The sequence below is a fragment of the Pseudonaja textilis genome, chromosome 1, assembly GCF_049901715.1.
Source record: "Pseudonaja textilis isolate UNSWEBS1 chromosome 1, rPseTex1.2, whole genome shotgun sequence".
NCBI lineage: Eukaryota > Metazoa > Chordata > Lepidosauria > Squamata > Elapidae > Pseudonaja > Pseudonaja textilis.
Genome location: NC_141990.1, coordinates 234,011,340 through 234,025,678, shown reverse-complemented (window position 1 = coordinate 234,025,678; position 14,339 = coordinate 234,011,340). Strand labels below are relative to the sequence as shown.

Here is a 14,339-nt window from a genome sequence, read left to right as displayed (position 1 = left end):
CCTTTACTCCATGAATATTACTCAAGCATTTGTGACTGTCTTAATTTCTAATAATCTATGCTTTAAATTCATCCCAATGCTGCATTTAAATATAACTAACTTGAATAATTAACTTAGTTCTTATAAATTATATATTGGTGCTGACTTCCTCATGTAGCTCAAATATTTATGTTGACTGTATTATGTACAAGAGGCTCTAATATGCAGACCACTAAAATTTAGTGCATGGTACATATGGCAAGAGCATCCTGATTACAGGTAGTCTTTGATTTACTACCACAATTGAGCCCAAAATGTATGTTGCTAAGTGAGAAATTTGTTAAGTGAGTTTTGCCCCATTTTACAATTTTTCTTTTCACATTTGTTAACTGAATCACTACAGTTGTTGAATTAGTAACACAACTGTTAAGTGAATCCGGTTTCCCCATGGACTTTGTTTGGCATAAGGTTGCAAAAGCTGATCACATGACCTCAGGACGCTGCAGCCATCATAAGTGTGAACCAGTTGTCAAGCATCCCAATATAAATCCCATGACCCTGGAGATGCTGCAATGGTCGTAAGTGTGAAAAATGGTCAAACGTAACTCACTTTTTTCAGTGCTGTTATAACTTTGAATAGTCACTAAATGAACTGTTGTAAGTCAAGGACTACCTGTACTTGTTAGAAATTGTATATTCTTCCTGCTTTCACTTGAAACCGAAGTAATCTCAAAACAGACAATATTTCAGTGCGGAACAAGCAAAGATAGAAATGAGCCATGCACTTATTTATTTAAACCAGTATTAGATTTGAAAATATGGGAATCTTCATTGATAGGACATGCTTTTCCTATTTACCCTAGAAAAACAACAGTTGTGTCCTTTCATAAATTAAAGCAACCCTGGGGCCCTGGCAGATTTGTCCAGTACTTTATCTAAAGATTAGTGCCTCTCTGCTCATGTGACATGAAAGAAAACTGAAAAATGGACTTTCCATTACCTTGTATGGTTCACAAGAAATTATTAGCATCTTTAAATAACAATGTTTTTACTGGGAATACTGTAGGTTTGAGTCATTTAGCAAAATTATTTGAAATTGCCAGTGATTTTTCAGACCACAATGGCATCATGATTAACATGCACCAACTGAATCATGAATCACACAAACAATTATGGATCATTTACCTTTGTTCCAAAAAGGATATGCCATCCTGGGTCAATGTGTAATGAATGCTATATGAATTCTACTATGTGCAAAAATATATTAGTCAGGTTGGAGGTTTATTCTGCTTCGTTTAGGACTTTTATGTAGGGTAATAATTCTTCACTTAATTATGATCCTTCTGTGCCATATAAGGGCTATGCTTGTTCAATTATATGTTTCTCCTGAATTTCATTACCTTAAGAATTAAGAAAACCTCCAAGCATTAGTGAACTTGTTTTAAAAACCAGTGTTGCACCATATTCAACAGTGTCCACTGTTCACAAACACAACCATTTCAGTCTGGGGTTTTTGAGGGGATTTTTCAGTTGGTTACTTTTTGTTGTTGTTACATAAGACCAGTCTCTACAAGATTCTTAAATGGAAGAAAACTAAATGTAAAAGAAATATAATAAGCTTCTGAGTTTGGCCAGAATGTCTTTTCCATCATTTCAAATCTCTTTCTCTAAAGGGCATTTTGAATTCTTCATGAATTGCGGTATTATCATATAATGTAAATTAAAATGTTCATCTTTTTCAACAACATTCATTGACTGACTTCAATTTGCTTATGTCTAGGAATACAACTCAGTTATCGATTTTTGAAGTCTTGAGTCTGTGATTGAGAAAAATCAGTCTAAGACATAACTAAATGAATTCCATTTTGCTGAAATTTTCCTATTTTGCAAAAAGCCATTTATTAAGTAAGCACTGTAATATTAAGCATTTGTAATATTAAAATAATTTGGTACATAATCTTTTATATATTTATACAGGGACAAAAAGCTTAAAATACAATTTCCATATAATTCATTTAGATATCTTAAGATATCTTAAGATGATAATGCAAGTGAACTGCAACTTGCATATTTTGGAAAAAGAAGCCCAACAGCACATGATTGTCATCTGTCTATTGTTAGTTCCAGCTTCTCAGTTGGGTCTATTTTCTTTCAAGCATTACAACTGAACTATAATGTACAAGTATCAAACCCAGGTTACACTTTTGTTTTTTTGTTTTTTGTTTGTTTTTAGAAGGTTGATTTTTCATTCTCAGGGTCATAAAAAATCAGAAATTGAGTACTTATGGTTATTAGGACATATTTGAAAAACCACAGGAAGGTCATTATTTGAATAACGACAGACATGGCATAGCCAAATTGTAATAAGGGAACTTTCATTTTTCCTGTCGATGTTTCATATTATTGTCACATATTAACCAACCCTTCTTTACATTCCTTTGTATTTTCCTCATCAATCTTAAATTGCCATGGTTTTGAAAGATTTGTACCTTGCAATTTCCTGCGATGAAAGCGAGGTGACCCCAGAAAGCTGTTCTTGATTGAGTTGAGCCGTGTTCTCCAGGGCATTCCTCCAATGCTGGGGCTGGATGGCGGCGTAGGGTTAGGTGTGCCTGCTGGGCTCTCCTTTGGCGTATGAACAGGTGTCCCCTTGGGGGTAGGGAGGGGACTGCCCCTTGGAGAGGGGTGAGGGGTAACCTGTATGATGGGGATAGATTTGGTGCTTGGGTCAGTACTGGAAGGGAGCAACCTAATCGGAGACATAGGGTTGGTCGGCACCGTAGAAACAACCAGTTGTGGGTTACACCCAGAAACAGGTGGATGGCCCTGAGTATTTTGTGCAGGGTTATTCTGGGATGGAGGGACAATAATATTATTAGAAGGGAGTGGGTTAGATTTGGTAGACTGAAGTGGTTTTTCAGCCAATTTGTTCTTGGAAGGCAAAGTTTGTGTCCTTGGGTTGGGTTGAAGTGCTGGCTTTGGTTGCAGAACATGTCCAGGTCTGGAAGTGTTCCTACAAGCATCAGAGTCCAGGGAGGGTTGGGGGCGGGGAGTGACGGGGAGATCAGGAATCTGAGGGGGGATGAAAAATTTTCTGAGAGGCTACAAGACACATACAGAGTGAGTATCCATGCACATCAAGAAAAGCAACACATACGTACGCACACATACATCCCATGGGTGAATGGAGGAAAAAAAGCCCATTTCAGTTGCAATTGTGTGCATTACAAAGAGATATGAGTTATGGTGATGAGGGTAAAGGAGGTGGGGTTAAGGGTTTGCAAAGAAACAAAACACAAACACAAACAAAAAACATGCAGTTAGCTGGGAACACAGCATAATAAAAAAAACAGCAGTAGCGGTAGTGAAAACAATTTTGTCACAAGCTTTATTATATTAACCAACCATGTGTCAGCAAAGAAAAATCACATAGCAAAAACAAATATGGAGGAAAACAAACTAAAAATAACAGGTCAGGGAGAACCAGGGAAGCTGTGCAGAGAAAAACTACCATGGTGGCAAATAGCTGTAGCTCGGGTGTAGGATGAGGGTGAAGATTCGTTCTCAGAGCTTGTGGGCTGGTTTCCAAACGTTTCATTACCAGACTAGGTAACATCTTCAGTGGAGTTTAGGGGATGTCAGTGTCAGTGGTGTTCTGTTTATAAGGGAACACTGACACCGACATTCCCTAAACTCTGCTGAAGATGTTACCTAGCCTGGTAATGAAACGTTTGGAAACCAGCCCACAAGCTCTGAGAACGAATCTTCACTCTCAAAAACTACCATATCCCTGAGCTGGTCTGTATTTCACAGGGAAAGAAGGACAAGGTTGAAGGGAGGTGAGGACGGGGAGGGAGGATCACAGCAACAACCAGCTTGTAGGTATATAGGCTGAGTTTGCCCTCTCCCAGATTAAAATGTCTACTACAACCAAACACAGCAGGGAAATGCAGATAAAAAATAATATGTGTGCAACAGGTAGTCATAAAGGCCCATAAATTACTACATTTATTATTTCTCCCCATTTCTTTCAAAGGGACACCACTGTGTGTGTGTGTGTGAGTGCACGCGCACACACGCGCGCATACGCAAAAGAGAAGTATTCTGGCAGATCCTTTCCCTTCCTCCTTGACCATCTATCCAGAGAAAATAATTTTGTTTTCTATATCAGGCTTTTCAATAGAAATTCTTCAGAGAAACATGGTGTTTAATTATGAATCCTCGCAATGATCAACAAATTTAATTTACTACATTTAATTTACTGTGCTTCAGTCATTATTATGAATTGGCATAAAGCAAAAGGGACATTTTAAGATCAGGTCTTACCCAGAATCTGAAAATCTGGTCCAAGACTAGATCACACATTTCTATATTAAATTAAATGGGATTGCTCTTTCAAATTGCATGTGCAATGGGAGGTTTCAGAACCAAAATTTCCGGGATTAACTGTGAATCAGAAAGATGGCAAAAGCAAGAAAGCACTGTAATACAACGGAAGCTCTCAAATATTGTTCAATATCAAGTGCATTACAGCTTCACGCTCTAGGAACTTCTCTCTTTTTTCTATCCTACTCATTAAGTTCTCCAAAATGATGTATCTGTTTCATTGATCTGGGACCATACATATTGTTCAAAAAAATTCTAACAAAAAAGTGGCTAATTTATAACTTATCATCAAACAAGAATAATCTACATACGACCATCCAATTTTCCATTAACCTCGAGTCCATAATTGCTTTTCTCTAATGGTTTTGTAATACTTGAGAAGACAACTGCTGCTGATTAAGAAGGATGTCCTTGGCTTGCTAAATGATGAAAAGGGGCAAGGTAGCTTTGCAAGAGAGAATCCGCATTTCTCTCTTGGGACATTCTACACTCTTCACTTATACAGTCTCTTATTCTTCCTATATCATTCTTCTTTAATGTTACAGTTACTTTCATTTTCACACTAACAATTTCCTAATCCAACTTTGTATGATTCCTGTGCTGACTAGATTTCATTGTTTTTCAAAAACTGTTCAGCTGTGCTTTTCAGTCCCAAAGTAGCTCTAATTTTTATGGTTCAGTGCCTCGTGCTGAATTTGCAATGAGTAGCAGATGTTCTTCTCATCATGCCATAATCTCTCCAACAGTATTTTATAACTGCCACCATGCTAGGAAATAAAGCTAGGTAGCAACAATATAAGTAGTGAGTGAGGCAGGCACAAATTAAACAATGTAATGCTAAACAATGCACGAACAAAAGAGCTTTCATACAAGAATGTATATGTAAAAAATAATTACATTTTGGCTCTCTTTCTCTCTCTGATCATAATATATTCAACATACTATATGTACAAATAGTGCAACTTTTTTCTCACTGTAAGTTTCCTGGCTGACAAACGCACCCCTGAAACTATGGAAAATGTTATTAAACTTTCCCTAACTCAAATGAAGATTATTAAAATTATGACCTCCAAACAATTTCACTTACCCTTGGACTACTGAGAGGGCTGGTGGACAGGCCAGAGGAAGCTCCACTGATTGAACGAGACCTAAGTGGACACAAAGTCAAAATAAAATCCTGAGAAATCCCTGTTAAAAACACATTACACACGGCAGCTATTGCTATATTTAATCTCCATAAGTTCATGCCTCTATAAAGAAACCTCATATAGATCTGGCATATGCTTTCAAAGAGTACTTATCCACAAAGGAAGACAACTTTATTTTGATTGAAGATCTGCATAAAATGACATAAAAGTTCAGAGAGATGAATAGAATTCTTGTGCTACTACTAAGCTATCTAAATGATAAAATATGCTCCATAAAATATAAGAATGTAAAATCACTAACAATGTGGTTTGACCATAGTCTAATATTAATCAGAAATTCTGTATCAATTTAAGTTTTAATAAAGAAGAATAAAGAAATTACAACAGAAGGGCAGACAAAATATTTAACGGTGCTAATTTTTTATAAGTAAAAATAGTGAATTATTTACTAAATGATACACCCACAAACTCCAGCTGAACAAAGCCCCAAATGTAGACATGTGTGATCTAAAGCCACTCAAAATCAAATAGGATAAGAATTAAATGGTGATTAGATAATATTCAAAAGGCCAATCCACAAAGATCGCCTTGCTAGTATTTAATGTTCTACTTTACATGCTACTGCATGTAGTTTACAAGAAGAAAAACTGGAACAATATTAAGATTCCTGAGAATATCATATACAGCCAAGAAAATAAATCAATGGATCATCTAACAAAATCAACCCAGAGTTCTCACTTGAGGCTCAAATGATCACACTCAAATTATCCTACTTCAGATACGTAAAGGAGGAGATGGATGTTAAAGTTATTTTCATTGAACAAAACAAAGTAATTAATGAAGAGAGGTCAAGGGAGCAGAAGATTTGAGGTTTGTGCATAGAAGCAGATCACTCATGCAAATTTAAAACAGTTATTTTATACACATGCATAGCCCATTTTTCAACCAAAGACTTATATTTATGTAGCTGTTTCTTCTGTGTGTAAAATTATTACAGAAACCGCTTATTTCCTACAACCTGGGACCCAAAGCTGGGGGAGAATTAGTCTCATAGGAAACATGCCTCTAAATCAAAATGCTTCTCTTCCGTAAGATGATCTTGCAGGGGAAAAAAAATCACCATATAGCAGCCAAATGTTCAAACAGTTGTCTTAGTAACTTAAAGGACATATGCAAGGGGTTGTATTTGTGTGTTTGGGCCTCTCTCTCTGTGTAAAGTGATTTTATATGGGAGAAGGCAAGAGTAGTCCTTATCAATGCTGTGCTTTTATTTGAAATCCTTCTCTTCCCAAGGCATCAATTATTCTATAAACAGCCTGCAATGGTATGAAAGGAGGGCTATTTTGACACATCATGAAACTTAAGGAAAAGTTTATACTAGCTGCTCACTGAGGCGAATGCTTTCAGGGGAACTTTAGGTTTCTCACGTGGACTGGATGAGGAAGAACCTACAGAGCCATCAGGGTGAATTATGTAATCATGAAAGATCTCTTGAAAGAAGGAAAAAAATTTGACCGGGAGATCAGTGCATCCAGTATACCACATTCTCTCCCATGTGTATATAAGCCTGGGAAACTGTGTGGGGAGGCAATATGAAATAGTGCTATGTACACACATCAAAAAATAATGGTTAAAATGATAAAAGATAACAGATAATCAGAGTTGGAAGGGACCTTGCAGGTCATCTAGTCCAACCCCCTGCCCAAGCGGGAGACCCTACACCATTTCTGACAAATGGCAGTCCAATCTCTTCTTGAAAGTCTCAAGTGATGGCACTCCCACAGTTTCCGAGGGCAAGCTGTTCCATTGGTTGCTTGTTCTCACTGTCAGAAAGTTTCTCCTTATTTCTAGGTTAAATCTCTCCTTGTTCAGTTTCCATCCATTATTCCTTGTCTGGCCTGCAGGTGCTTTAGAAAATAGATTGACCCCCTTCCTCCCTGTGGCAGCCCCTCAAATATTGGAAGGCCACTATCATGTCTCCCCTGGTCCTTCTCTTTACTAGACTAGCCAAGCCCAGTTCCTGCAACCGTTCATTGTATGTTTTAGCCTCCAGTCCCCTAATCATCCTGGTTGCTCTTCTTTGTACTTTTTCTAGAGTCTCAACATCTTTTTTATAATGTGGTGAGCAAAACTGGATGCAGTACTCTAGGTGTGGACTTACTAAGGGTTTATAGAGTGGTATTAGTACTTCCTTTGATCTTGATTGTATCCCCGTTAATACAATTTAGGATTGCATTAGCTTTTTTGGCTGCTGCTGCACACTGCTGGCCCTTCAAGAGATAGGGATAGAGAAAGTTTGGAACAGACAGTCAATAAAATTATCAGGGGGTGGGGGGTGGAGAGGAAAGATGAAAAAGAGACAGGCAAAATGTTTCAAAGTCTTCTAACATCTTCCAACCCTGTGAATCCAAATACATCACGATAAGAAAGAAAGAGAGAGGATGCAGGAGAAAAAAATCTCCCCCCCCCATGTGTGTCTGTTTCTGTATGTGCATATATGTGTGTGAGAGAGACAGATTTCAAAATGGTCTTGGGGGGGGGGGGCTTGCAAAATGAAAGCCTCCTCTTAAAGTATTCATAAAACTGTTCTGCCAAAATTTACAGCCTTGAAGTTATGGAAAGGAATGTATGCGTTGATATTTATCAGGCCCAATATTGTCTGCTCTTCCTTGCTGAATAAACAATGAGTTATGTCAATTAATCTGTATTTAGCTACATATAAATGGTACATCAGATCTTAATTGACTCAAAGCTTATTTATAAAATAACCTCTGAACTGATCCAGGAATAAAATTTCAGTTCAGTACCTGAAAACAAATAGCTATAATGAAGGAAATATGGATTTTACTCTTCACTAGATGAATGCAATCTATATTTTCTTCGTGTATATTTTTCTATGTACGACATAGCTGTAATGAAGAAAATATAGATTTTACTTTTCATCTAGTGCTATCTAACAATGACATTTATAATTTCAAATGGATTATGACTTTCTGCTTGTTCTTTTCCCTTCAGACAGAATTAAGACCAGTTTTATTTAAACTGGGGTGAGACCTTTCTCATGAAAGTGGCCTAAAGCAACATTAGGATGAAAGAACAGTGATGCTGTGAATTAATAGAAATCCTGCTTTTTCAACAACTCCACATGGTAATCTATTACCATGCTCAGTAATCACACTGGGTGAACAAAAGGAAGAACAAGGCAGCAATCTAGACTGAGAAAAGGGCCTTTCATCTATGCCAGACTGATATAATTATGGAAAAAGAAATAGCCATTTCTATGTAACCTTTCTAATCTCTGGTGGCCTTTAGGTTCATCAAAGATTAGTCTTTCTGAAGTGATTTTGATCATTCACATTTCTTACAATTAATAGACACTTTTAATCTGTGGATGAAAACAAAAATGTTTGTCATTTTACACTTTTTACAACTTTTGCAAATCCTTTGGAGAAGTTCCTTAAAAGCACCAAATGAACTTCATCTTCTCAAAGGCTCAGGGCAGCCCCTGTCCATTTTGTTTGCACAGGTGTCTTCATGCCCAAAAGATGTTTCTTCAGTTGGGGCTATACACAAACACCTTGATGCTTTGAGCATCATATTCAGAATGTTAATTATTACTGTTCAAAAGAGCCCTCCAAATGATTCACAGGTTCTTCTAATACACTCTGGCAAACCATGCAGTGTGATATAAATATTTTAATAGTACAAGTTTATGACAGAACTCCACCGTTGATAAATGTTATAATTAAAGCAACTCCTCTAAGGAGAGGTTTGTTAGAAATTAGAAATATATAAACTGTTGAATTCATTCACCTGCTTCATCCATTTTGCAAAGCTCACCTGTTCACAATAAAATTATCTGAAAAAAAATCTCCTGGTGCTGAAGCTTTTCTTACACCCTTCCGACTTCTAGAGCCTAATGCTTAGTATGAGGTAGCAAAATATCAGAATCTCAGTCTTTCCAAGATTTCTCCAGATCAATTGCATGCAGTTTGCTTGTAATGTTACTTTATCCTTTGAGAAACTTTAAATAGGAGCTAATATCAAAACAGATCAATATTTATGTAATAAACAAGGCATTTCAGTATTTTTTTAACCATTCAGAAAGAAGGTGGGAAGATATTTCTTTCTGTCTTATTTATAAAAAAATGGAGGCTAGCATATTTTTGTCTCTATAGTTAGTCCTTGACTTAGACCACAATTGACCCCAAAATTTCCGTTGCTAAGCAAGAAAGGTGTTAAGTTGTGCCCCATTTTATGACTTTTTTTGCAACAGCTGTAAAGCTAATGACTGCAGTTGTTAAGTGGATTGTACAGTTGTTAAGTAAATCTGGCTTTCCCCTTTGACTTTCCTTGTAAGAAGCCATTTGGGAAGGTTACAAATGACAATCACGTGACTCTGGAATAGTGTAACAGTCATAAATACATGTCAGTTGCCAAGCAACAGAATTCTGATCACGTGACCACGGGGATGCTACAATGGTCATAAGTGTGAAAACTCTTCATGTCACTTTTTTTAGTGCCGTTGTAATTTCGAATGGTCACTATGATTGTAAGTCGAGGACTACCTGAACTGCACTTTGCCTTACCAATAGAAAGTGGTATAATTTATGCAAAGAGAAATATTATTATTATTTTTTAAATGTCATTGCTTGTTGTGTGTTTCTATGCCAGAAAAATGAACACTTTTTTTAAAAAAAAATTACTTCTGTCATGTAGTATTAAAAGCAAAAATGCCAGAGCAAATGATAGTCATCCCATTCTAACAGCTTAAAGAAACAGATAAAATCTGTGCTGACTTGGAAGCATTGTCATCCCTTCTACCTGTAAACAAATTCCAATGCACATTAAAGCTATCCCATTTCTTGCACTTACAGAGCCAAAGTGACTTGCACACTTGCAGAAGGCACTTTCAGGCAAATGTTGCTCAGCTTCAGCCAGTAAACAGTTGAACAAAGAGGATATGCCAGTCAAACTGGCCTCACCCTCTGCCTATAGCTTGCCAACAGCTGAGTTTATTGTTCTCTGAAACAGTTCTAAAACCCCATCAATAAACAAACAATAATTCTCCTTCTTTCACAGAGAGGAAGAAAAATTTCTAGCTGAAATCACCACCACTGCCACCACCGTCATTTATTAATTGGTTCACATTTTGAGGTTATGTGTGAATAGTGCCCATAGAGGAGGAACTGGTGTGATGGACTACAATGAAGTGGCAGTTTCCCAGGAAAGAGAAGGGTGGAGGGAGAGATGAGGCAGCCCAACACAGAGATTGATAAAAGACAGAGTAAAAGAGTAAGAATAGCCATTTCCCAGGCTATATCCATTAGGGTGAGAGTATAAGGGTTTAGTCAGGCAAGATTCTGTCTCTTGTGTGCAAGCAAATGAAGAACTGAACTCTGAATGAATCATTCTGCATCATTCTTGGGCTTAGCCTGACTGGCGTGGACTTTGGGTGTTTTTCATGCTCATTTAAGTAAAGGCTAAGAAGATGAAATCAGATGAGGATAGGATTCTTTCCAGCTTATCACAGGATCTCAATTTCTTACATACTTGCCACAGGTATCAGAAGTTTCAGGATTAAACAAATATAAAGCAACTGTTTATTGTTGCTTTCCTCTTTTTTCTTCAGGAAGTGCTTAGATAATGGAAGCCCTATAAATAGGTAACAGTGAAAGTAAAAAGACAGAATTTGTAACCACAGTGTAAGTAGGGGAGTGAAAATCCTTCCCTCCCTTGCTTAACTTGCAATCTTATTGGGAAGCCAGAGGACACAGCCTCTCTTCCTTAGTCCTCTGGCTTAAGCTCCAATTGCAGGTACTTCTGCATCACTACCAATTCAATTCTCTAGTCCCACAAAACAAATATAAAGTTGGCCCACATTTATGTCCATTGATAATAACCAAAAGATGAGGAAATTTCTTTTTCTCAATCAGTACCTTGCCTCTTCATGGCTTAAATTGATTAAGGCGCTCATTTCATGGGATTTTTTTAAAAAATGCAGTTGCCACAAAGAAGAGTTGCAAATCCACAAGTTGCACTGTCCCTGAACTACAATTAGCGGAGTAGTTAAACTGTAGAAGGAAGTTAGGGAAGAGGCTGGCTTCAGCCCAGGAACAAGGAGGGTCTCACTGAGGAAACTGCCTACTCTGAAGCACTTTCTGAGTTCTAACAGGACAGTGCTTTGGCACACCACAGTTATGATATGGGAGACAGGAGGAAGACCCACAGCCTAGGCAATAGAGGCAGCTCAGTCCGCAAGTGGGAGGAAAACATAGGAAGCATTTTAGAAAGGACCCTTCCTAATTTTCCAGAAACTAAAGAGAGGATGAGAAAAATATTTTCATCTTGCAAGATTCTGTTTCATGTAACTTTACAATAAAAATAGTGTTGATTCACTTGGTTGCACTTCCTATCTGGACAACCTCAACGGACTAACAATCTCTCACTGGAAAAACAAATTCACTTGGCCATTAAACAGAAACAACAATGTAAGACTACATAGGTGTGGAGCTGATTTTGTAGAGGAACAAGGCTGTATCTGGAGGTGCCCAGTAATAACCCCTGCTTAGGTATGACTTAAAATTGAAAGATGGGAAGGAGCTGCATCTATCTATGTTGGCACCAAATCTTCCAGTTGGTGTTGACTATTGTTATTTTACTGCTTCTCACTTTCAAATTATACTTGCCTCATAACTCTAGTCTAGATAACGTAGATGAGCAAGTGTTGGAGAGTCAGCAAAAATGAAGTTTGGGGAAAGAGAATAAGCATGAAGGAGGAAAAGATCCAAAGCAAAGGAGAGACTGCTGACTAGTAATGGCAATTTATTTCTGACTGCTGCTGATAGAGTCCCCACTCCGAGAAAGCAACTAGAGCATTGCCTTCTATTAAATTTAACCAAGGCAGGTTCAGGACATATAAAAGAAAGCCGCTTTCCAAAGTTGAGTTAATTGAATAAGTGAACAGAGAAAGGAAACTGGAGTTTGGTTGGGGAAATCATCACAGAGAAGCTTGTAAACTCCCCTCCCACTATCACTTTCATAATTTTTGAGAAGTCAATAGCAGTGTGAACAATTCAGGTGCTTAGTAAGGGTGCTTTGCATGGATGTGTATGACATTCCATAGGAACTGAGAAGTTTTCATTTCTTTCTTCTTTGTTCATCTGAGAACCATGGGAAGAACTGCTGTTGGGACCTATAGAAGACATGTCATAGCTGTTTCATTTGATAAAACACCAAGTCTTACATATGATGACCCCCCTGAAAGAGAAGATGAGAGTGCTGGAGCTAGAAGTAAACCTGTTCATCTCTGATGTCCTATTTATCAGGGAAAATGGACTGAATATAAGAAACATTTGGAGAGAGACTATAGTATATCAAGAAGTCTGCCAGAAGATGAGAAGAGGGGAAAGGTGGAGGAGACAGAGAAATGAAGGAACATGATTAAAAAGGACCAAATATGTCAAGGAGAGCTTTTTCTTTGGAGCTTCAAGAATAGATTCCAGAATTATTCTTTTGCAAAACAAAGCAAAAACAAAAAAGTAAATGCAAACCTAAATTGCATCATTAGAAACGTAGTCTCAAGGTCAAGAAAACTCAGAGTTTCTCTGTATTCTGCCTTAATCATACTGCAATTAGAACATTGCATCTAATTCTGGGCAGTATATTTTAGACGTACACTGACCAATAAGCCCATGCTCTGAGGAAAGAAATAAAAAACAAGGAATATGAAAGAAAACACCTATGATTAACTGTTATGTTTAGCCTAGAGAAGATGTGATAATTCTCCAACCATCTAAAGGGCTATTATGTAGAAAGCAGTGATGTTCCAGAAGATAAGAATCAATGGGTTTAATTACACAGAAACAGGTTTTAATTGGACCTCAGAAAGAATTTTTAATGGTAGGAGCTGTTCAACAATGAAACACTGCATTATGAGGTGATGAGATCTCAATCAGTGGAAATGCACGAAGAGAGGCTGATAATCATTTGTTGAGGATGATACAGTGGTATATTCCTTTAGTGGGCAAAGAATTGGACAAGATGATCTTCAAGATTATTTCTAATCCTTACTTATATGATTCTGTGAAAAGGGCCTATATTGTTCTGCTAAATAAGATGACTTATAAATAATACTTTTCTGCTCTTTCCAGACCTCAGTTGCCTTCTTCCAACTGGCACTAGCTTGTACAAGTTCTGGTAGTAGTGCAGTAATGCAGGCAAACTCTGTCCACAGCCTGGAGTTCTATCCTGACTGGTTCAAGGTTGACTCAGCCTTCCATCCTTCCAAGATTGGTGAAATAAGAACCCAGACTTTTGGGGGCAATATGCAAATAATGCCTACATTGTAAACTACCCAGAGTGTGCTGTAAAGCACTATGGGGCTGTATATAAGACTAAATGCTATTGCTATTATAAGACCTCACATTAAATTTTCTCTTATTCCACAATCAGTAAGATAAATACAACGTCAGGTAAGGAAGCACACACTCCTGTGAGCACACACACCCCTTCCATCAAAGCATTGTACTAAAATATTTCTTCCTGAATTATTTTTGATTGCACAATAATGAATGTTTACACTGGGATCACTGCAAGTAATCTTTCCCCCCAAATGAGAAAAGATTCTACAACAGGTATAATTGAAAATCGGAGCTTACCCCAAGGTGTCAGCACTCGTCATCCTTGGCAGAGGGAAATAAAAAGAGAAGAAGAAAAAAAGAAAGGGAAATGGAAACAGGTGGAGAAAAGAGTATGAAAAGCAGAGTGAAATACTGTTCAGAGAACTGTTCATGGTCATAATTTCTTTGCCACAAGCATCTCTTG

The 14,339-nt window shown here is 37.5% G+C and overlaps 1 protein-coding gene across 12 annotated transcripts in view; it reads right to left on the bottom strand.

The window, feature by feature from the left end:
- Window positions 1-14,339, bottom strand: part of BRSK2 (BR serine/threonine kinase 2) — a 460,906-nt gene that overhangs the window by 51,683 nt on the left and 394,884 nt on the right. For 7 of the 12 annotated variants that reach the window (XM_087920981.1, XM_087920982.1, XM_087920987.1 and 4 more), the window contains 3 exons: window positions 14,174-14,197; window positions 5,453-5,513; window positions 2,469-3,081 (listed from right to left, as the gene is read on the bottom strand). In XM_087920981.1, coding sequence (XP_087777107.1) covers window positions 2,469-3,081; window positions 5,453-5,513; window positions 14,174-14,197 — 698 coding nt within the window. The remainder of the gene's footprint in view (window positions 1-2,468; window positions 3,082-5,452; window positions 5,514-14,173; window positions 14,198-14,339) is intronic. The other 5 variants (XM_087920989.1, XM_087920990.1, XM_087920991.1 and 2 more) reach the window with 3 other exon arrangements.